Consider the following 22,704-nt stretch of genomic DNA (forward strand, 5'->3'; position numbering starts at 1 on the left):
GCGCCCCCGTTCTCTCTCTCTCTCTCTCTCTCTCCCTCTCTCTCTCATCCAGCTTCCCTCCTCTTTGTTGCGGCGCTGAGCCTGCACTCTCGCCGTAGCTCCTGCCGCCGCCGCCGCCGCCGCCACCGCCACCGCCGCCGCAGCCAAAGCCCGGTTGTTCTTTCAGGCCGCTTCATCTTTTGGTCTTTTCTCTTTTTTTTTCTCCCCTCTCGCTCTTTTTCTTTTCCGCTGATGTCAACAGAGTGGCTTCACAGAGTTCCGTGCCTTCCTCTCTCTCTCCCTCCCTCCCTCCCGCACACACACACACACACACGCACACACCTCATTTACAAAACCACAAAAGAGGAAAAGAATGAACAAGAAGAAGAAGAAGAAGAAGAAGAAGAAGAATGGCAAAACAAGATGGGGACAGCTGTAGCGAGGCTTCTCCTCCTCCTTCTTCTCCTCCTCCTCCTCCTCCTCCTCCTCCACCTCCAATCCATGGTGTCAGGAGGGGTGGGGGGGCGTGGGGGTGCAAAAAAACAAAACATTTTTCAAAGTTTCCCCCCCACTTCTCCCAACAACACCCAGATTCCGGTTTGTCGCCGAGCTGCTTTAATGTGCGCCAATTAAATGTGGTTGCGTGGTTCCATTAGAAAGGGCGAGGCGACGAGTCAACGAGTCACCAGTGGCGACGGAGGGAAGTGAGCGCTGACGACTCTTTGGAGTCACAAGTTTTGGCTGCCTGCGCAAAACAGCCTCAGCTCGCCTGTTTGTTAACTGCAGGGTTTCCTGCTGTTGAACTGTACGCGTTTGTTTCAGCGGCGCGCCCTGGTGGTTTTTATTTTAATTTGTTATTCAAAAATTTTATCGGATAAAACGGCAGCCGAGCGCCAAACGGGACCATCCGAGCTCGCCGCGTTTGTGTTTGTGTGTTTGTGTGTTTGCGTGCATGTGTGCGACGTCCCCACCGAGCTCCACTGTTCACTCTGCTTCAACACTTTTCAGCAACTTAACTTTTTACCGACTGTCTCCCAGAACAATGCCCCCACCCCCCGCCCCCCCGTCATGCAGAGGGCTGGTCGACTGATTTCTGATGGAGTCCTTGACAAGAAGTCAGAGCAACAGAAGCACAGAGAGGGGTTCAGCTTCACCGTCCAAGACGTGCAGGAAAAGGTGGAACTCTGAAATGATCCCGTCAGTTAGAAGGTCCACAAGGTGACTGGACCCCTTTGTTGGACTGATCTTTGTTTTGTCATCCGGGACGACGGTGGAGCAACCTCGCCCTGGTTCATTATCAAAAAAATAAAAAAATAAAAAACATAGTTAGCCCTCTGTTTACAGCCAGATGAGAGAAGGCTTCGGCCTGGGAGCGAACTGACTGAGGCCTCGGTGGCCTGTGTGACCTTCCAAACCACCCATGTCCAGAGGGTTTCTTCAAAAAACACAAACTGGAGCCAGCAAAAGAAACGGAGGAAGGATTTTGCTCACTTTCAATGAGTTCAATGACAAAATATAGCAACACATTATTTTCGCAAAACCACATAAACAGGAATTTTGTATCATGTGGGACCTTTAGGGTGTTGATGCATGTCCCATAATTCAACAGGATGTGGCAGCAAGTGAAATGACACAAAGTGCTGCACAAACAACTACAAGATACCTTGGACATTATAGAATAATTAAAATTCTGTATTCCTAAAACTCTGAAAACTGAATTATTCAGATAAAATGTGAAAATTCATTTGGATGCACTTAAGAATTATTTTCAAAAAGTCGGTTTAAAAGCCAGCAGAGCAACACCTCCAGCAGCTGAGCTCAGTCGGCGCGCGTGTCGTCTCGTACCTTACAGGAGTCCAGCCGGTGCTGCGCGATCGTGGAAACCTTCTCCACGACGGTGCGAAGCCGCGACTGTGCAGCGTGCGAGATGAACGTCACCGTCTCCACGGGGACCTCGGTCACTCCGAACCTCTTGGCTGCGGCAGAAACACAGAGGCACGCAGACGTTTGGGACCAGACCAACGGCAGGAGTGAGTCATTAAAACAAACCTAAAGTATCATTTGTCAACATACACTTTGTGTTTTGGCATTGCATAATGACAAGCAGATTGTGAGTCTTTGTAATGTTCCTTTAATCCCTGTTTTTATTGCGAGGCTGATTTATCATCGGTGACTCTTTTGTTTCCAGAAATGACAATAATGGCACGCAAAAAAATGGCAAAAAAACAAATTAATGTCTTGTTTTGGTAACTCAAGCCACGCACATCAACACACACACACACACACACACACACACACACACACACACAGAAAAAAAGGGTTAGTGTGTGCGACAAACTCCCAGAAGTAGGACTCATTGCACAGGAAAGTGAGTTCATTTCTCAGCATCCAGAGCGGCTGTGCTCGCTCAGCTCTTCCCAGTGCGTAGAACCACTGTGGCCATGTTGTTCCGTGAGAGAGGAGAATAATTTAGTTTCCTTCCAACTAAACTCATCTGAAGTCATAACAAGAAGAGAAGGGGGCACTGACTTTGGCAGGGTTACTATCTGTTTTCAACTGGCTTTTGAATTTTTTTCCATTACCATAATTTTCTCCCTGGCACCGTTTTAAGTAAACCACACCAATTATTTAAATCAGCTGAACAATACATATACCGCTCCCTCGCTCTGGCTTTGAAATAGATGGAGGCAGCCCTGTTAGCCTTATAATTACTGTGGCAATACATGTGGCAATGTCACGAGGTCAAAGGAAATCTCTAACAGGCTCCCATTTCCTGAAAAATAACATCCTTTTTAGGGACATTAATATTTCAGAGAAAGTTTAAAAGAGCGGGGAGGGAGAGAGGGACGCATTCCTCTTTTTTTCCTTTGGAGAAATAACAACAGCTTTTTAATCTGTGATGATCAAATCAATATTATTCACATAAAGGCTGACCTAAAAACAGCTGGCAGTGCACTAATGAGGTGGACGACTTTTAAGTCTTCGTGCGTTTCTGTGCGTAAGAGCAAAAAGATGACAAGGATAACATGCTAACGACAACATCAGAACGTTTCCACTCGGGATGAGCAAATTGGAACGCAGCCGGAAAAACCTTCAGTCAGCCCGATGGTTGGCTCGACCAAACCGACTTCTCTCTCTCTCTCTGTCTCTCTCTCTCTCTCAGCAGTGTTTTAAATGTCGCTCCATTTCCACGATGAGTGTCAGGTGACTGCTCTGATCTTTGACCTCTTCCAAGAGGACAGTGTACAGTGTACAGCAGCCCGTTTTGCAGGGTTGTGATTGGACCCAGTTCCAGCCATTTCCACTGACGCTCCCCCTGTCAGTTGTTATAGGCGCAGTCCCTTTACAAGGAGGCCAACAACAGCAGTAAAGAGCGACAGCAATGGTAATAATATTACAATACAGCACAATGGCAACACACAATCATCAAAGTATGATGAGGATGAAGGTCCACAAAGTTAACAAAGTACTTTGCAGCGCAAGTGAGTTGCTTCACCGTCTGTTTTCGAGGGTTTCCGTCAATAAAACCACGGCAGAATGGAAATAAGGCTTCCTTTATTTCTTTGTGCGCATCAATTTACTCAACTCAACTCAACTGGGGTCGCCAGTGGATCCAAACCAACAGCAAAGCAGCGTTAGTGCTGCTTGATGAAGAAGTTTTATGTTTCTCTTATCACTCTGGCACAACTCAACAGGTTTATTATATCCTGCACGCTTTCCTAACATTGTGCAGCCCTGGTTAGAAGCTGAGGGGAGATGAATTGTACCTGCACTCAGTGCACTGCAGAGCCGAGCAGCTGAACATTGTCACGAGCTCTCTGGAGATCTACATAAACACCCCCAGATGTTATTGACAAATTCTGAGGAGGCCTTAATGAATCACTTTGGAGGTAATTGCAAAAATCTGTTCTGTTCACTGACTTGCTGCACTTACTTTTACACTGTATTTTATTTTTGTTTTAATTAAGATTGTTAAGAAAATCTTTACCCTGGTCCTTGACCTTGTCTCTGACTCAAGAGCAGACGAAAATAGAAGCAGTTCTTTTAGTTCCCCTTCAGCTCAGCCCATTGGTCTTTCCTCAGAATGGCAAATAAACCTCTAATGTTGACCGCACAAACGAGGTGACGGTGCCTCCAAATGTGGTCACTGTAAGACGAGAAAGTCATAAGCGGTTTAACCAGACATGGACCATGCAGTTCAGAGGTTGGTGAGATCATCTTTGCCATTAGCCGGAGCTTCTGAAGATACAAAAATATTCAATAAACACGTGAATCTGACAAACCAAACCACTGCGTTTGTGTGTATTTGTGTGTCTCTCTCACAAACCTGCCATGTTGCCGTCTGCCCACCAATGTAAATGGATGTAATAAGCTCGTGTGTGCGTGCGCGCATCTGTCGTGGGAATTGGTGGACCGCCATTAGTTTGGAGGTGCTTTTCTGGAGAGCTCCTGCTGTGCCTGTGTTCTGCTTCCTTGGGGTGTGAGTTGCTAGTTTTTGTGGAGGGAGTGGGGGGGGGGCAATGGGGAGCCCAAGGAGCAGCCTGGAGACCTTTTGAAGGGGAGGGAGGCGGAGTATTGCGAGAGCCGGGCGGCACAAGCGTTTGCTTGGAGGCTACGAAGCGCAGGAGGGGAGCGAAATAAAGAAGAAGGGGATAAAAGAGGCAGCGAAGGCCTCGCACTGGAATCCCTGCTGGAGCTGAGGACACCAGAGGAGGACACCAGAGGAAGACACCAGAGGAGGACACCAGAGGAAGACACCAGAGGAAGACACCAGAGGAGGACACCAGAGGAGGACACCAGAGGAAGACACCAGAGGAGGACACCAGAGGAGGACACCAGAGGACGGAGCTCTCCCATACAACCAGTGACCAGGGAAGAGGGAGGGATGCTGGCAGCACACCGGCGGAGGTGTATGAAGAGGGTAGCGGAGGTCACGGGGAAGTTTTGGGCGGATGTGAACGAGTGGAGTCCAAGTGGTGGAAGAGCGAAGAGCCGCAGCCCGACCTGGTGACGGAGCGGAGCTGGCAGGCCGGGGGAGCCTCCCTCGGACTGCTGTCAGCCCAGGGTGCAGGCTGGCCAATCACTGACACAACAAAGCTGCAGAAGTGCCACTTGCCCAGCAGGGGGCGCCCAACCCTACTGCCTCGTATCATGCTGCGCCGCAGCCTGAGGAAAGATTTGCATTTTTAAAACAAACCCCCCTCCAGCCCCGAGGTGACGGGATAACAACCACGCGAGGAGGAAAAAAAATAATAATAATAAAAAAAATAAGGCCGACCCTGCGGGGCCTCGGTGCTACACCAAAGATACTTTAATTGAGATAAAAACAAGATGAGGGCGCCAGACTCCCTGTCGCGCGGAATTATGACGTGCGTTTGTTGATCTGGTGCACAGGAGACACTCGGCTAACGACGCTCGCTGAACCCTCTCACTGGTTCCACTGTGCAGACGGAGGCTTCAGGGTCCAGTGTGTGAAATCTTGAGTGCGTTTGGTTCAGGCCAGTGTCAGGTAGCTTCCTTGGCCGCCGCCATGACCATTACCAATATGAAAATCATAAATGAAGCCAAAATCTGCTCACTGGACCTTTAACGCGCATTTCAAGCAGGAAAAGCGACAGCCGGCAGTTAAAAAAAAACACAAAACAAAAAGTGGTAATGAAGACGTGGTCACGTGACGTCGAGAACAAAAAGCAGAGTCTTCCCCGCCCCGATCGATTAGCACACGCAACGCGGCAATAGCGGCCCTGACTGTCAGGATCCAATGAAGAGAAGAGAAGGCGAGCAAATCAAAATCTCACCGCCGAGTCTCATCCCTCTAAACTCGGTTCCTCCAGTCCAGAGGACAATCTGACAAGCAGCCTTCAAAAGACAAACCCATAAAGTATTTATGTGTGCGCCTGCGGTCCAGCGAGTTCAGACAGCCACTGAAGAATTCATTAAAGGAGGTGAAAGAATTGTTAAGTGTATCAAATTTAAACCGAGGCCAAACAAGAGAAGGAGGCTCAGCCCCCCAACGCCAGAGAATCAAAACTGTCTTTAGTGATGACACACTGGATACAGAAACAACATGTTCCTCACACAAAAGACAACAGGCAGTGATTTCATCAGCGCCGCCGCCGCCGCCGCCGCTGCCGCCTGGACTCCCAGCGCAAGGCTTGTTTTTCAAAGTGTGTGTGTGTGAGTGTGAGTGTGTGTGTGTGTGTGTGTGTGTGTGTGTGCGCGCGCTGGGGGGAAGAGGGTGGGTTGCTGCACGCACTCAAAAACATAAAGATTTTTCCATCGGCAGCTTGATTTATGAGCGCTTAGCTGGAACTCCAGCAGCAACCAGAAGCACTTTGAAGCCGCGGCCCCCGTCGAGGCTGCACACCTCACAGCGCCACTGTCAGTCCAGTTCTGCCTTACTTGCTGTTTTCTGAGTGCCGGCGCAACTTGACACTTTTCACGTGTCATTTTTCCAAACATTTTTTTTTTTTTTATTATCTTTAAAAATATTTAAGAAAAACAATTAAGAAACACATTTTTCTTTTATAACGTGCAAGGCCTTTTACAGACATACACATTAACCCGACCCAGTTGTGGAGCAATGGGCTCACCGGTCCTGTAAGGTGTGTTGTTGGGTCAGATCTATGGTGCACTACTAATTTACACTTTATTATGATGATAATAAATGAGGATTTGTAGATTCACCATCCAAAATGATGTTTATTAATTAATGAGAGTTGTGCTTGTGTCCCTTTTTACAATCCCACCATTATGTGTTGAAAAAAAAACACACAAAAAACTTGATGCTTTGTGTCTTACTTTACGCCTCCATTTAGCACCATTAACTGCATTGTACTGCACATTGTGCATTTTTGACTCAGGTTTAGAGCAGTACTATGAACTAAAATCAGATTGTTACCTGCTTCCAGTATTCGCCGGTGCAGCAGTCCCGGGTGGAGAAAGGCCTCGTCTTTACACGAGCGGATCTGCGTCCCGACCAGGTCCGAGTTGGTGGCCAGTATTCTCGCACTCTCTTCGTTCAGGTTGACTCCAGCCATGGAAGCCACGTCGTTGATGTCATCGTCATCCCTGTCAAGTCAGAGATCAGGGAAAGGTCAGCAAAGCGTTGAAATTAAAACTTCTTCAGATTAGATTAGATGAGATTAACTCAAGGCACAACTGAAGAGACTAAGAATCAAGTTTAGCTAATGTGCTGTATTTGTATAATGCCTTATGTCCTTGATGCACCATCATGACTACTGATTGATTGGTGCATCCTCCACGTCCACACTGTCCACACTGCGATGGCACAAGGCTTACAGTGCAAAGGGAAACGCTCATTCCAAAGCGTTAGAAGAAGAAAAGGGAAACGGAATCCACTGGAGAGGTGCAGATTTGAAGGATCGACAAAGAAAAGGAGACGGTTGTTTGGCACACGCCCACGAACATTATCAAAATATATTCTGAGATCTTGTTTGTACTCATGAATAATTCCTCCCGTGCCAATGCGCATTAGTTTTTGCGAGCGAGCGCTATGATTTGGTCATAATGGCACAGAATTCCCATTCCGGGGTCTATTTGTGTCGGCACTGCGAGGCAGGGAGATGAAGAACGTCTGGACGCAGCGCCGTCAGGATGCTCCTGAGGATTGTTTGGATGGTAGCTGATCAGCCTTGCATCATGCTAATGTTTAAAGGTCCAGTGTGTAATATTTGGCTTGATTTAGGATTTTTATATTGGTAAAAGCTTAATGTACCACCCATGAATACATTAATAAGAGCGTATAATCAGAGTAGAATAAAAGTCATTTGGTTTTCCTCCCCTGGAAACGGTTCTCATATGTTTATAAGAATATCTATAGTTCCATATTGCTCCCAGTTAGCTGCCATCTTGCACCGCCATGTTTCTAAGGAAGCCTGCTGTGGACAATCCAGTTTACCTGACAGTGGGTTTCGGAATTATGGTGACTGCTCGCGTCTTGAAATAAACCAACGAAGAAGAAAGTATCCAGGTTTGGGTGAGCAGTCCACCGTAGCTCACTGGCAAGCTCAGGAGAGGGAAGTTCAGAGTATAGAGATACTACAAGAACTGGATGCCGCACTGGCAATATGGCGTGCCGATTTTTCTCAGTGGCCACTCCAGGTACTGCAGCCCACGGGCCAGTTACGTGTCTGTAAGTGATGTTCTCCAGAATGGTTCTGATTGGTCAAATAGATGATGCGAGTGACAGAAGCATGATGGGATAGTGACACTACTACGCACGCTCTATGGGCCCATGAATGCAGAAGTCAAAAACTTTTTCGGCGTCTGTGCTGGGTGAGTAACGCCATTGAAATGAATGGGAGCCATCTTGGAGTCTGGGTACGGAGTCCCTCAGGGCACAAAAGAGAAAGGGCGCTGCAATCTAAAATGTAACCACTTCATGTTGGAGTTTATTCTTCAAAATCTCCCAAAACCACACACATAACCTTTAATGCGCGAAACTACTTCCACACATCTCTGCCTCGTTCTGCTGCTTTGATGCAGTGATCTTCGATTTCTCCTTTATTGTTTTACAATCGCAATAGTTGGTCGGGTTTTCCACATTGTTTTTTCTCCAGCGAGTCTGTGGCTTTCTCTGCAAGTCGTCACCAGGACATATTCCCCAACAGTTTTTGTAGTTGGCAGGCACGGACGGTGACTCTGGCCTGAATTAACTGAGCGGCGACGTGTTGTGCTTACAGGACTGGCCCGGAGCGAGCAGAGGATTTCCTGAGTGGCTTTGACGGAGGGAACAAAGAAGCGGGGGGGCGGGGGGGTGGGGGGGGGGACACACACGGCGAGGCCGCTCACTTGGTACCGGCTCAACTCGACGGCCGTTGACATCAATGCAATCCACGTCAGTTGCACCGGGGGATCGGGAGTGTGTGCGTGCGTGGCGCAGGCGAGGCGGGAACACACCCGTGGGCCAACTCCACCCCGCCGAGACCCTCCTGCTCCCCAGTGCAGCCGCAGATAGCCAGTATGAAAGTTGACACCGCAGCAGGGAGGTTGACAAAGACGATTACAGCAAGCCCTGTTTTCCTCTCCTGCAGCACTGTTTAATTATGCCTCCGCAGAGTGGATCCACACAACAATGGGAGCATGGATAGGGAGGATTAGCTTGTGACGACGACGCTGCGCTGCTTTCTTCCTCACGTCCTTGCGGATGACTTAACTCGTCCAGAGAAAAGGAACTCGCCCGCGGCCAGGCTCACTCAGGTGAAGACAGAGAGAGAGAGAGAGAGAGAGGGGGAGAGGGAGAGAGAGAGAGAGAGAGAGAGAGAGAACCGCTGCCATTCCCGCAGCTTTAAATGAAACCAATAAGTCGGCCGATATCACAAACTTGGTGGAAAGCTCGTAAAGACCAACTGGCAGCAAGTACAACAGGCAGCACAGACTGAAGACACTGTCTTTCACTAAATACTGACAACTTAATATTGAGTGTATTATCAAATATGATTGAGCTTTGTGATCTCTATTATCTATTCATTAAACAAAAAGTCTTCTAAAAGTCTCACTGAAGGCAGAAAAGCTTTGGGCTTGGGCTAACACTGCTTGCTGCAACCTGGCACTGAGATAACTGCATGACCACAAGTAAAAAGAAAAAAAAAATTGTTTAAGTTCCATACAGGTTTTGAAACATGTGATCATGTCGGGGTTATTTTATTGCAAGCGGCTGCTAAGGTGCAGAGAACATCAACCAGGACATGGGCAATATTAAAAGTGTGTAATGAGTACTTTATTTTCCAGGATGGTCAGAAACTTGACTGTTTGGGTCTGCAGGCTTTAAAATCAAACGGTAAAGCCAAAGACAGGTCTGACATTAAAAGGAGGGAACGAGATGTGAAATGCAAAACATGGCCGACCATACCTCGGTCGGCACTAATAAAGGCCAGACGTAATTAGCTGGCGCGAGAGCTAAAGACGAGCCTCTCAGTTACTGGTCGGGGTTGGAACCTGCAGCCGCCAGTCACATCAATTCATATGCATGGTGCCCACATCGTGTTTTTTCACACAGGAGGGCAACGCCGTGGGTGCCAAGACGATTGCTTTGCCATTTGGAGGTTGAGGCTCTGTGAAGAGCACGCACGCACGCACACACACACACGCACGCGCGCGCGCGCGCGCACGCACGCACACACGCACGCACGCACGCACACACACACACACACACACACACACACACACACACACACACACACCAAAACCGCTCACCACCAGCTCCAGTGGGATAAAGGTCCCAGTGCCCAGGCAGGGGTCCTGGATTGATGTGTGTGAACAGGCCGAGCTTGATGCTCCTCCACTGTTTCTCCTCAGAGCATCGGCTCCAGCAGCCACTCAGGGGGTTTGTGGCCATGACTCGCAGTCTGCTCAGAGCCGGCTCTTCTTTTGTTTTGGTTTTTTATTACAACGGTCAATAATTAAAGATCAGGTGAATCTATACTATTTATGTGCATATATACATATATAAATTATAAATATAAATTACCAATGTTGTTCATGCTTTTATTTTTTTGCTGCATAACTTTTACTTTTATAAAAAGTTACTTTTAATAAACGGCCAGTAAGCCGACTTTCATTTGTTGTTGCTTCCCTGAAAAATAGTCTCTTCACAAAAGCCATCATTCGCATTGTAACATAATTAAGTCTGAAAAATATTGTGAAACAAAAAACTGTACCTATAGCAATGTATCAGATTTCTAGCGTGTGTGCACTCTGCATTCTTTACATGAAAATGAATTGGCAGCGCGAGCGTATCGGTGTCAAAATACCCCCAAAAAAAAAAAAAAAAAAAAAAACGGCCTGGGGAAGAAACAATCAGTTGGAGCCAACGCATCGCTCCGCCTGTGAACATGATCAAAAAGATGAATTTCAACATTGGTGGCACAGGAAAACAGGGAGGGGAAATGTCATTATTTCGACACTTGGAAAAAAAAAAGTGCTGACAAAAGCTGGTCCCTGGGTGGCGCTCTGTGCCAGCGGTGGGTCACAAGCGCTCGGCTTTGACGCGGCTGTCAACAAACACGTATTAGCCTCCCAGATTGTTCTGGTTTTGTCTACCAGTGTTTTGGGACGCCGACCATCTTCCCCCCAGGGACCTTCAGGAGCGACTTGACAGTGTATCTGAACGCGGTCCAATCACGTCTTTCCCAAGACGGCGCATCAACAAACTTCTAGAATTGAGTCGAAACGTTATTTGTACCATCCCCGTCTCTTTTTTTTCCCTGCTAACCGAGCACGAGGGGAACAAAGGCTGCGATCACAAACACACAGGGTGAACTCGCTTCTGCTGGTACACGACGGGGGAAAAAAGAAAAAAAAGAATAAAAAAGGGAAAAAGCGGAGCTGGTGGACGGCCGAGAAGCCGTTGGCAGGAGCGACTGGCCAACAAAACGCTTTGTTCCCCGACTTTGCATGTCGGCCCCGCGCATAAGTGTGTTGTCTTTTGCAACGCAACTGTGTCAGTGTTTGTGTGTTTATGCCAACAGATGTGAGTCCGGCGTGCCGGCCGGGGTCAGATTGGAGCGCAGCTGAGGCTGAGGCTGCAGTGAGGCTGCAGTGAAGCTGCAGTGAGCCTACAGTGGGGCTGCAGTGACGCTACAGTGAGGCTGCAGTGAGGCTGCAGTGGGGCTCCAGTGAGGCTGCAGTGAGGCTGCAGTGAGGCTACAGTGGGGCTGCAGTGAGGCTACAGTGAGGCTGCAGTGGGGCTCCAGTGAGGCTGCAGTGACGCTACAGTGAGGCTACAGTGAGGCTACAGTGGGGCTGCAGTGAGGCTACAGTGAGGCTGCAGTGAGGCTACAGTGAGGCTACAGTGGGGCTGCAGTGACGCTACAGTGAGGCTACAGTGAGGCTACAGTGAGGCTACAGTGGGGCTGCAGTGAGGCTACAGTGAGGCTGCAGTGAGCCTACAGTGAGGCTACAGTGAGGTTGCAGTGAGGCTACAGTGAGGCTACAGTGAGGTTGCAGTGAGGCTACAGTGAGGCTGCAGTGAGGCTACAGTGTGGCTGCAGTGAGGCTACAGTGAGGCTACAGTGAGGTTGCAGTGAGGCTACAGTGAGGCTACAGTGAGGTTGCAGTGAGGCTACAGTGAGGCTGCAGTGAGGCTACAGTGTGGCTGCAGCCTACAGCGAGGTTGCAGTGAGGCTACAGTGAGGCTACAGTGGGGCTGCAGTGAGGCTACAGTGAGGCTGCAGTGAGGCTACAGTGAGGCTACAGTGGGGCTGCAGTGAGGCTACAGTGAGGCTACAGTGAGGCTGCAGTGAGCCTACAGTGAGGCTACAGTGAGGTTGCAGTGAGGCTACAGTGAGGCTACAGTGAGGTTGCAGTGAGGCTACAGTGAGGCTGCAGTGAGGTTGCAGTGAGGCTACAGTGAGGCTGCAGTGGGGCTGCAGTGAGGCCGAGCTCAGAGTTTGGCAGAGGGCTGAGGGCCTTGGCTGGCTCGATTGTGATTACAGCGGATGTCAAGTGTTTACAGAGGAACGGAGGTGGTGGTGGGGGGAGACACAGCTGCTTTCAGTCTGTACAGGGACACACACACACACACACACACACACACACACACACGCACACACACACACTCACTTCTGTGAAGCTGCACTGGAAACCCTACAAGCCCTGCAGTGTGTGTGTGTGTGTGTGTGTGTGTGTGTGTGTGTGTGTGTGTGTGTGTGTGTGTGTGTGTGTGTGGCTACAGCTGGTCCGCTGGGACGGTGGCTCAGACTGACAGCCTCACACACATCAGGTCCCACCAAGTACAGTTGAGGATGCTGGCCGCGCTGCGTTCACTGGCACTCTGGAGAAGTCAGGCACTTCTCTCTTCAGCTTTTCTTCTTCACTCAGAAGTGACAGAATATCAAAAGTATTTTTTTGGGGTGGACGTTGCCAGGACTGCGTCCTACTGACGGGAGGTTTGATGAAAGTGCAACCACACCTTGTGGTATCTTTGGTTTTGTTTTTTTCTCGTGTGATTCAGGCTCAAGTCAGGTTCAGATCGCAGCCCAGCACAGGTCGTCCAATCAGTGGTCTTCAAGTTTGTAACCCCAGGTGAGGACAACAATAAACACTGAGGGATAATGAGATATTTGTCCTTGATCAAGAGGTTAGGAAGAGATGCTAATAGATATAAAAGCTGATTATAATTAATCAAAAACAACAACCTGTAGGTTTGTGGCAAAACTTATTTATCTTTCCATGAAATTTGAGTGCTAAACACCACATTGATGCACTCAGTGAGCACCACATTGAATGTCAATTCATCTGTCAATGTCCTCTCTCTCGCTCTCTCTCTCTAACCCTCTCTCTCTCTCTCTCTATCTCCCTCTATCGCTCTCTCTCTCTCTCTGTTAAGAAATAAATAGAGGAGTGAATTGTTGATTACCACCCAATACTGCTTGCAGGGGGCTTTGAGAAATATGACAATCACAAAAGTGTAATAATTACCTGACAGCTCAGTTAGGCAGCAGGAGCAGAGCAGTCGAGGGGGGAGCTACGCAGCTCGTGGCCTGCGTGTTTTGGACAGACAGACGCGGCCCGACTGTCACCTGACCTGTGTGGAAGAGAACCACGCCAGTGATGTGCTGCTTCCGTGACAGCGCACTGCTGTTCACTGGGCCCGGGCTGAAAGACCCGGCACGCTGGTGTGCTGCGGAGGGGCCACTGCCATCACCGCGGGGGGAATAAGGTTGTCAGTAACAAGCCGGCCCTGACAGCTTAATTACCAACGCAGCTAAAGATTTATTGGTTTATCAATCAGAGGCCCCCGGCGCTGCCTTTCCCCTCAGGTGACGTAGGGCCATTACTATGAACCCGTTGGCCCATGTGACCCAGACACTCTTCTTGCAGTGGCCCGGTCACGCCAGGGCAAAAAAAATAAAATAAAAATAAATAAATAAAAAACCTCCCAACCTCCCCCCTTCACCCCCCCTGCTGTTGATGTGGATGCAGGCAGGCACAGAAACTTGATACGCGCTTGCAAACAACACACACAGACTCTCTCTTCGAACAGAGAGCTGGAGACACGTATGTAGTGTATATATACACACACACACGGACACACACACACACACACACGCTAGCATGTAATCCCTTCACGCACACGCGCAGAAAAAAAAAAACAAAACAAAAGAATGCAGACCGCAAAGGCCAACATGTGGGCGATGAACCTTTTATGTTTTTGAGACAAAAGCGCAGCTGAAGCGAAGACAAGAGCAGAGACAGAGGGAGCGGGAGGAGGGGGGTAGGGGGTGGGGGTGGGGGTGCAGGGGGGGGGTGCAGGGGCGCTTGCAGCTATACGCCGCCGTATGTTTGACTCCACCGAAAGGTATTTTCAGAACCACATCCAGATATTCCAGCCATCTGGACGCAATTAGCGTATCGCTAAAATAAGATTCAGCTCATCCGTAATCCTGTCGATGGCTCGTGACACTGATAGGAGGAGGGCCAACGCCGGGCCGATCTGTCGGCCGGCAGGGCCGTGTAGTGAAGGGATGGTGGGGGGTGGGGGGGGGGGGGGGGGCTGCCGATGATCAACCAGCCACCCTGGGAGCAGCCGGACAGGCAGCCAGCCAGCCAGGTGGCCGGGAGGCCAACTGGGATAAACACTCATAGCCTTAGCTGAGAGTGTAGCCTGTAGACTGGTGTGTGTGTGTGTGTAGTGCTCTGTGTGTGTGTGTAGTGCTCTGTGTGTGAGTGTGAGTGTGAGCGTGGGGAGGCTTCATGGTGAAATGCTGCCCCCACGTGGCTCCACCCGGCTCAGCAGTCCCTGCAGACTGGCCAGTCGCACCTGAAAGAGCCTCCTCCTCCTCCGGGGTCGTTGGGCTTGTTCTTCTGACTGGCAGCGACCTGCGTGGCCACGCCCACTGCACCTCTGCCCGCATGCATGATGGTTCCCTTCCCCATTGTGCCTGCAGAGTCAATTAAAAAAAAAAAAAGCAAAAAAAACAAAAAAAAACAACAAGCATAAACACACAACAGGAAAAGGAATAATGTCATCCCTGAAGTGTCCCTTTCCATCTGCGTCAAACGTCCCCCTGCCAAACAAACTACCTTCCCACTGCGGCCGCCATCCTCTGCGGGCGGAGACCGAGGAGGCCGGCCGCACCGTCGCTCTCCCCAGGTCGCTGCGCCAAGCGCAACTCTTGTCAATATCACTGCGCTTCACCGGCTCTCCTTACACTCCCGGAATCGCATCCCGCTCCGAGACACGTTTCTTTCCGGGGAGGCACAAGGACTGCCAGAGTGAATTTAAACTTGATTTTAACAGGCATGTTCCTCGCCGAGAGGCAGTGAAAAGTATTTTTAGAACTATCCCCGCATTCCAATTTATGGGCATAAAACAACCTACAGATCTTTTACTGCAGGCGGTCTCGGAAAAGGGGGCAGATCAAATTTGTATGCACCTACGACGGCGCGCACGCGGGCGCGAGAGGCGGCTGGAGGGTGCACACGCACGCACACACACGCACACATGTACGCACGCACACGCACACTCTAAACAGCACCTGAGCGCACGCACGCACGCACGCAGGCAGGCAGGCAGCAGTCTTAGGGGAGCGCTGTGCTGGGTGTTGCTGGGGCGATGTTTGTGGGCTTCAGTGAGAGGAGTGTTTGTGAATCAGTGTGAGTAAGCGGCAGAGCAAATGTTTGAGAAGATATTACAACAAAACGGCGAAGGGGGGGGTGGGGGGGTGGAACACCTGTTCTCTGTGCGCCGCCTGTCTGTTTACACATCCGAGAGGCAGCGGAGGGAACATTTAGAGAGAGACTCCTGGCCGCCGCTGAGTCCGAGCAGCCGCTGGAGCACAAGGCCCTCAGTCCACATTCAGCCTCAGCGAGAGAGAGTGTGTGTGTGTGTGTGTGTGTGTGTGTGTGATTCAGACGGAGGAATCTCTCACCTTGCGCTCTGACGGACTGCGTGACGACCACGGGCATTCGCACCTGGCCGCCGACGGCGCCCGCCGGCTTCACACCCTGGGGAGGCGACAATCACGGAGACGGTGAAGCTCACAGAGTGACACAACTTTGTAAGAGCCCGGACCGTTGATTCCACTGCGGCGTCACACTGCCAGCAGCTGCAGCTGTGTGGCAGGTACAGCGGTGGAACGGAGATATTCAGGCAGCCGGTGCAGTTGCGATGCTACGTTGCATTCAGGATCGCTTTTCAGCCTCCCGAGTGACATTTTGCTTCCAGTGCAGTCGCCCGCATGGAGCCACGCACGCTGTCCTCTTCACGTGCACAGGTCAGGCAAGGTGGAAACAGAGCGTTGCAGCGAGGAGGGAGGCGCCTCTCGCCAACGGTCTGTATATGTACAGGGAGTCCCAAATAATTTGACATCGTTTTAAAAGCAATTATCTTGAAAACTCATAAGTCTGAGTTCAAGTTTAGGATGTTGAACATCATCAATACGTGCAGCGCCTGTGACACGGCAACGCTGGCTCAACTGGGTGACAACTGTGCGAGCAGATTCCAAGACGCTCAAGGGCTCAACCTAAAAACGCAACAAAGATAAATCATTATAAATGAAATGAAATGAAATTTAAAATCTCTTTCTATACATTCTGTGAAAGCTTGAGGTTATTTCAACAAGAATCGCCAAAATTATTGGCATGATGTCAAATTTTTTAGTACACCCCGTATAAATATATATATATATATATATATATATATATATATATGTACATATATATACATATATATATATACATATATATATATATATATATATATATATATATACATATACGTATACATATATCTTTTTTATAGTGTTTCAAAACATATAGCTATTATCTAATTTAGATCTAATTTAGATTTGATGATATTCCAGATTGTGTAAGATTTTTTAGAGTGTCTAAAAAACAACTAGCTGTTTGTATTTGTATATTCTCCCAACAATGCCTCACTAAATTATACTTGGTTCACCACTGGTGGATATAGGACAGTGTTTAAAACCCAGAAAAACAGGGCTCATTTTTGACTGCAAATTGAGATGAGGAATTAAAAGTCAAGAGCGGTGTATTAGTGGCACACTAGAAAAGCAGCTCTGGATACGGAGGAGGGGGGGGAGGGGGAGCAGAAGAAGAATAAAAGTAGGGGGAGCTGTGCTGAGCTATTAGAGTCACTTCCTTCCTTGGTAGCAGCCACAGGCCGCCCCTCAGGCTCAGCCATCCATTCCTACCAGTTTGCTTCTTGCTGCATATTTTTTAGCCTTGTTTTCCATTCCCTGACACATGCTATATTACTGCTCATGCTACTGAGAAAAAAGACAGAGGCCATTTTTCCCAGAGATCCACTGCAGGGCCCTGCGAGAGTGGGAGGACGAGGGGAGGAAGAAAAAATAATGCATTCAGCAGAGGCAGAGATAGCGAGCACCTCTGGCCAGCCAGCGACACAGTTAGGAGGGGGAGGAACAGGTAGAAAGTTCAGCAAAGTGGAAAAGACTGCATTTCACCGCTTGTCTTTTGTTCTCCAAAAATAAAATTGATGCTGTTTAATTTGAACAAAACAGAGCGCGCACCAGGAACTGCAGCAAGTCACTGCTTCGGGCTAATTAAATATATATATATATACATATATATATACGTTATATATATTTATAAAATCATATTTAAGAAATGTGTCAGTACCATGTGCACACTTACAGTGACCTTGATAAAGGCAGACTGCTTTCTGTCACCTAGTATTACTGAACCTGTGAAGTTACCTTAACCTCAGGCCCCAATTATTTAAAACACGTTGCCACCACCAATTCAATTCTAGATTATGAGTCTTTCAAAAAAAGAGATCTGGTCTGATACTATACTACGTGCTACTAATCATCCTAGAACAGCAGCAGATTTATTCTTCTGAATAAAGAAATGCTGTGAAGCTTTGATGGTTCCACCGTCAAAAGGAGACAAAAAAAAAAACCAGGTGGCTCCCTGTGGCCCTTTGCCAGAAGCACCTGGCTGGCTGGCTGGCTGGCTGGGGGTGTTCTCACTGGCTTGGAAGGCCTACTGTGTCAGTGCCCTTTATGACATCACCACGGGAAAAATGAAGCGAGCGAAAAAGTAACGGTTGGATTAGTTGGAATTTCTGAGGACTTGACTGACAGACTACAGACACACTGTATGGGGTCAATCTGATATATGTGATATTGCATATTAGATATTTACCATGAAGCAGTATTTCCATCCTGTTGACATGAGGGCAGATATTTCATATCCTCCATCATACCGACTGGGAGACGCCAGCGGCCATCATTTACTTATGTTTTGTGTGATGGCTGCTTTGTGTGTCACTCACTCTGTGTGTGTGTGTGTGTGTGTGTGTGTGTGTGTGTGTGTGTGTGTGTGTGTGTGTGCTGTGAGAGAGATGGAGTAAGACCTGAGGCATGTTCTGGACATGGACTGCGGCCCCCCCACACTGCTTTCAGAATGGACCTGGGGCTGACCCAGTTACCTCAGCTCACCCTCCACAGCGGAGGGGGGGGGGGGGGGCATGCAGGGCCAGATACAGTGAAGAAATGAGAGAGAAAAGAAGGAGTGGAAGCTGGAGAGAGGGAAAAAATGCAAAAGAGAAATAAAAGCTCACTCAAGCAAGTTCTGTCTGTGGTCTGACCTCCCGTGACCTCACCTGACCTCCCCTGACCTCCTCTGACCTCACCACACTCTTTTAGCCCTCTGTTTATACCCTCCCACCCAGAAAAAGCTTCCTCTGAAACTGCTGCAGTTGTTGACCCTCCCACATAAGCACTCAAAAGGGCCACACAATACCTGTCTGAGAAGGACTATGGTGTCCTCTGTGACATCACAAAGGGATGAGAAAGATGAATGAAGTGTGGACTTTGGTGCAGTGCAGTGACAGATTATTGTCAGCAGCTGCACCTCCACTAACGCAGAGGGAGGCGGAGGAAACGAAGACCAACGAGCAGAACAGAAGCCTGTTTATTGGAAACCAGCCGTGTTCTCACTTCACCAGGCACTGACTGATGGTCTTACAGGTGCTACCCAGAAAATTAGAATATCCTGAAAAGGTTGTAGTATTTCTGCAATTCAACTTAAAAGGTGAATGTGACATATTATATTAACGAATAATATGATTAATGTCAATATATATCAAGTTTTTATTTCTTTGGATTTTGCTGATCAGGTCTTGCAGCTTAAAAAAATGTATATATATAATAATTTTCTGAGTGTGTGGGTTTGTGGTTTTAATAAGCTGAAAATCTTAATCAGTAAAGTTACAACAAGGAACTGCTTGAGATGTCAATTTGCGTGTAATGGCTCAATAAAATGTGTTGCGTTCATCTTTTATGTTAAATTGCCAAAATAAAACAACTTTTACTGGATATTCTAATTCTTTCGGGTAGTACCTGTGTATAAGAGGATGATCATCAAGATCAGGTTCGGGTGGTATTTTAGTCATCCTAGCTTATCTTAGTTTTCTGACATTGCTGAAAACCTTTGAATCCTGATAATTAATTGATTTGTTTACTTTGCCGATATCGTCCACTTAAAATATGGAGTCAATTTCCAACTATTCTATATTAATAGGTGCAATTCTCTGCGATGGCCACCACGGCACTGCAGACTCCCCCCCCCTACTGGCCACCACTGAACAAACAAAGTCACTCATCGCTAATGCAAGTTGCCATTTGCCAGATTCTGTTGCATGGTTTTATTTGTATTATTTTTTTTTTTTTATCGAATCAGCTGTCAAAGATAACAAATCTAAAGCGTGGCTCCCACAGTGATGTCCGGTGCAGCTGGACGTGTCGGCGCCACCTACCATGGCAGCTGTGTGTCCGTGGGTCCCGGCGTGCAGCGCGCTGGCGCCCGCGGTGCTGCTGACGCTGTTGGGATGGCGAACGCGGACAGCTGGGCCAGCAGCCACCATGGCAGGAGGGACGCCAGCGGGCACTGCTTTGACTCCCTGCTGCGGGGGCTGGGTCAGGGACTGCTGACTGTTCAGCAAAGACAGCCGCAGGGCCGGAAGGCTTTTCTGTTGACGGGCAGAGAGGAGAGAGAGAGAGAGAGAGAGAGAGAGAGAGCGGTCAGAGGTTTTTGGACACACGTGCAAAATGAGAAAGTCGGCGGTGAAAAATAACCAAATGCTGTAGCTCAGCGCTGCTATTGGAAACGTTCAAGGCAGCTTCAACTATGGAGGAAACTTGTCTGTATTTGATGGTTCAATGCATAATTAACAACAACCCCGCTTGATTACTGTAATGCACTTTACAGCGGGTCCTGCATTGCACGTCTGCCACTCGTACAGAATGCAGCTGCACATCTTTTAATGTTTGAGCACATGACACTGACTGTAGCTTGGCTTCACCGGCTACACCGGTCCCTTTCAGAATCCATTTTAAAATTCTTTCATTTCTTTTATTCGCCCCAATCTACCTCTCTCAACCTCTCGGAACCTCTCAGAACCTCTCGGACCGAGGATTCTCTGTTCTCTGCCGTACCCAAAACTGAGGAAGGCGCTGCCGCTGCACATCAGCCCGGCCTCTGCACCGTCCAATTAAATCTCTCCTTAAGTCGCACCTCTTTCCTTTGGCTTTTAACTCCGCTTAGGTTGCTGATTTTGTGTGCACAGAAATGTTTATCCTTTTTCTACTACGTTTATAATCCTGTCTTTTATTCATGTACCGCACTTTGGTAACCTTTGTATTTATTTAAATTGTGCTTTACAAACAAAGTGGATTGGATTGAACAAAATCTTTAGTTTCAGGGTAAAAAAAAACACAGACTTCAGAACAGCGCAGCGATGAGAGGAGCCGCAGCCATTTCTCATTCCCTCCAACCTGAAGAGTCTGTGTTGCGACACCAAAAGTTCATTCCAGGCAGATTTTTTTTCTTGACGTAAGCGTCCTAACATTGCATGACAACATGTGTGTGTGGTCGGGTTCGGCGCTCGGCCGCCTTGACGTGACGCTCATCACGTTTGGCTGGAAAAAGCTGCTGGCTACTGGCAGGCAGGACTGCGGGGGCCACTGTCACACACAGTAAGAAGTCAGCCCAGGGGGGAGACGTGTGTGTGTGTGTGTGTGTGTGTGTGTGTGTGTGTGTGTGTGTCTGTGTGCGTGTGTGGCTAGCGTCAGGCCCAGCCATCGTCAGCTTTGATGCCACCATGTGAAAATGTTTAACAGGGTCAGTATGGAGAAAAAATAAATAAATAAACATCAGCAGAGGGTTTGAAAAGTGGAGTGAGTGATACTTTTATTTACTGTCACTCGTCTGGTTTCTATGTGATCGCAAGGGAGATCTTTGGAATTGGACCGACAACACAGGTTCTGTTGGCAGACGGAGGTAGAAGCAATAACACAACATGGTGGAGGACTGGAAACAAAGGTTTTGCGACATACAACTTTCAAACACCAAAGCATCTTTTGCTGCCCTCTCCTGATTGGTCCACGAGGATCTGCTGCTGTTGCTGCAGCCATGTTACTACTGCACATTACTGGGAAACCAAGAGTCACCGCACAAGTTCCATATTCTCAACATCACACCGCATGTGTGTCCACCTCCCAGTGAGCTCACTGGTTTTGTTCCCAACAGTAAAACAAACAAATAAATAAATAAATAAATAAAATTGGCTCTGGTAAGTCACTGTTTTTTGGCAAATTAGATTTTTTTTTTTCTTCTTTTTTAATTTTGGCACTCTTGACACCCTTTTCCAAGTGTCGCACTTTCAATGACAAACCGTAGCAGCTGACTAAAGATTCTGCAGTGTAGGTGAGGTTCGTTGCTGTCAGATATCAGGTTTGGACATGAAAGTTGTGCTTCCAGTCAATGACGGACTGTGCTGAAGGCCCAAACACCTCAGTTATTGTTGAAAGGAGTGATACAGTTGGGTGAGGGTGAGGGTGAGGGTGAGGGTGAGAGTGACGGGCCACACCTTGAGGAAGGGCACCAGGTAGGGCTGCGGAGACGACTTGAGCTCCGTTTGCAGGCGGCTGGTGAACTCCTCTGGCTCGATCTTGGCATCCTGTCGAGTTAAAGAGCAAACACAGTTTTACAGTAATGACAGACACAATGTGATGAGATCCTCCTCCACCTCCTGCACCTCCTCCTCCTCCTCCTCCTCCTCCTCCTCCTCCACCATCACCTCCTCCCCACAACCTCCCAACTCCAGACCCCATCACCTGAGGGAGCTGCTCAATATGGACTTACTGTGAAGAGGACGACACAGGAAGGAGACTTTAGTGGAGTTTCATGCTGCCATCTATAGGTTTGAAATATTTAATGCATCTTTTCACTTCATTGTGCGACTTTGAATCACTTTGACTTTTGTGTTGTGCATTTTCAATCTACAAAAAGGGGAAAATCTGTTCAAGATTCTGATTGAAAAACATAGTTGTTTAATTCAATTCATTGTGACATTTATTAAAGCTACAATTACACTTTAGATAGATTATTACTTCCTAGAATTCTGATCTTCTTTTTTTTTTTAAAGCTACCAATGAAATGTATATCATGTTATCTGTATACAATGCAATGTGTTGAAACAGTTTTTCTTGTGAGGAAAAACAAAAACAAAAACAAAAACAAAAACTCACCAGCAGGTCCTGGACCAGAGCCTTGACGTTCTTGGAAGTCTCGGGTGACGGAGAGTTGTGAGACGCCAGCTTGATCAGAGTGGCCAGGAAATTCTTACATTTCTTGACATTCTCCTGCATTTCCTGTGGGTTCCATGAGAAGACAATTCATCACCATTGACCCAAAAAGGAACAACAGCGG

The 22,704-nt window shown here is 48.2% G+C and overlaps 1 protein-coding gene across 3 annotated transcripts in view; it reads right to left on the reverse strand.

Moving 5' to 3' along the window:
* The window catches only part of LOC142880106 (transcription initiation factor TFIID subunit 4), a 79,873-nt gene that overhangs the window by 46,049 nt on the left and 11,120 nt on the right, over positions 1–22,704 (reverse strand). For all 3 annotated transcript variants that reach the window (XM_076013775.1, XM_076013777.1, XM_076013776.1), the window contains 7 exons: positions 22,524–22,646; positions 21,863–21,952; positions 19,751–19,963; positions 15,876–15,951; positions 14,765–14,885; positions 6,881–7,050; positions 1,825–1,955 (listed from right to left, as the gene is read on the reverse strand). In XM_076013775.1, the coding sequence (XP_075869890.1) occupies positions 1,825–1,955; positions 6,881–7,050; positions 14,765–14,885; positions 15,876–15,951; positions 19,751–19,963; positions 21,863–21,952; positions 22,524–22,646 (924 nt within the window). The remainder of the gene's footprint in view (positions 1–1,824; positions 1,956–6,880; positions 7,051–14,764; positions 14,886–15,875; positions 15,952–19,750; positions 19,964–21,862; positions 21,953–22,523; positions 22,647–22,704) is intronic.

The sequence above is a fragment of the Nelusetta ayraudi genome, unplaced genomic scaffold, assembly GCF_046127955.1.
Source record: "Nelusetta ayraudi isolate G7.1 ecotype Tasmania unplaced genomic scaffold, CSIRO-AGI_Nayr_v1 ptg000157l, whole genome shotgun sequence".
In the NCBI taxonomy this organism is placed as follows: domain Eukaryota; kingdom Metazoa; phylum Chordata; class Actinopteri; order Tetraodontiformes; family Monacanthidae; genus Nelusetta; species Nelusetta ayraudi.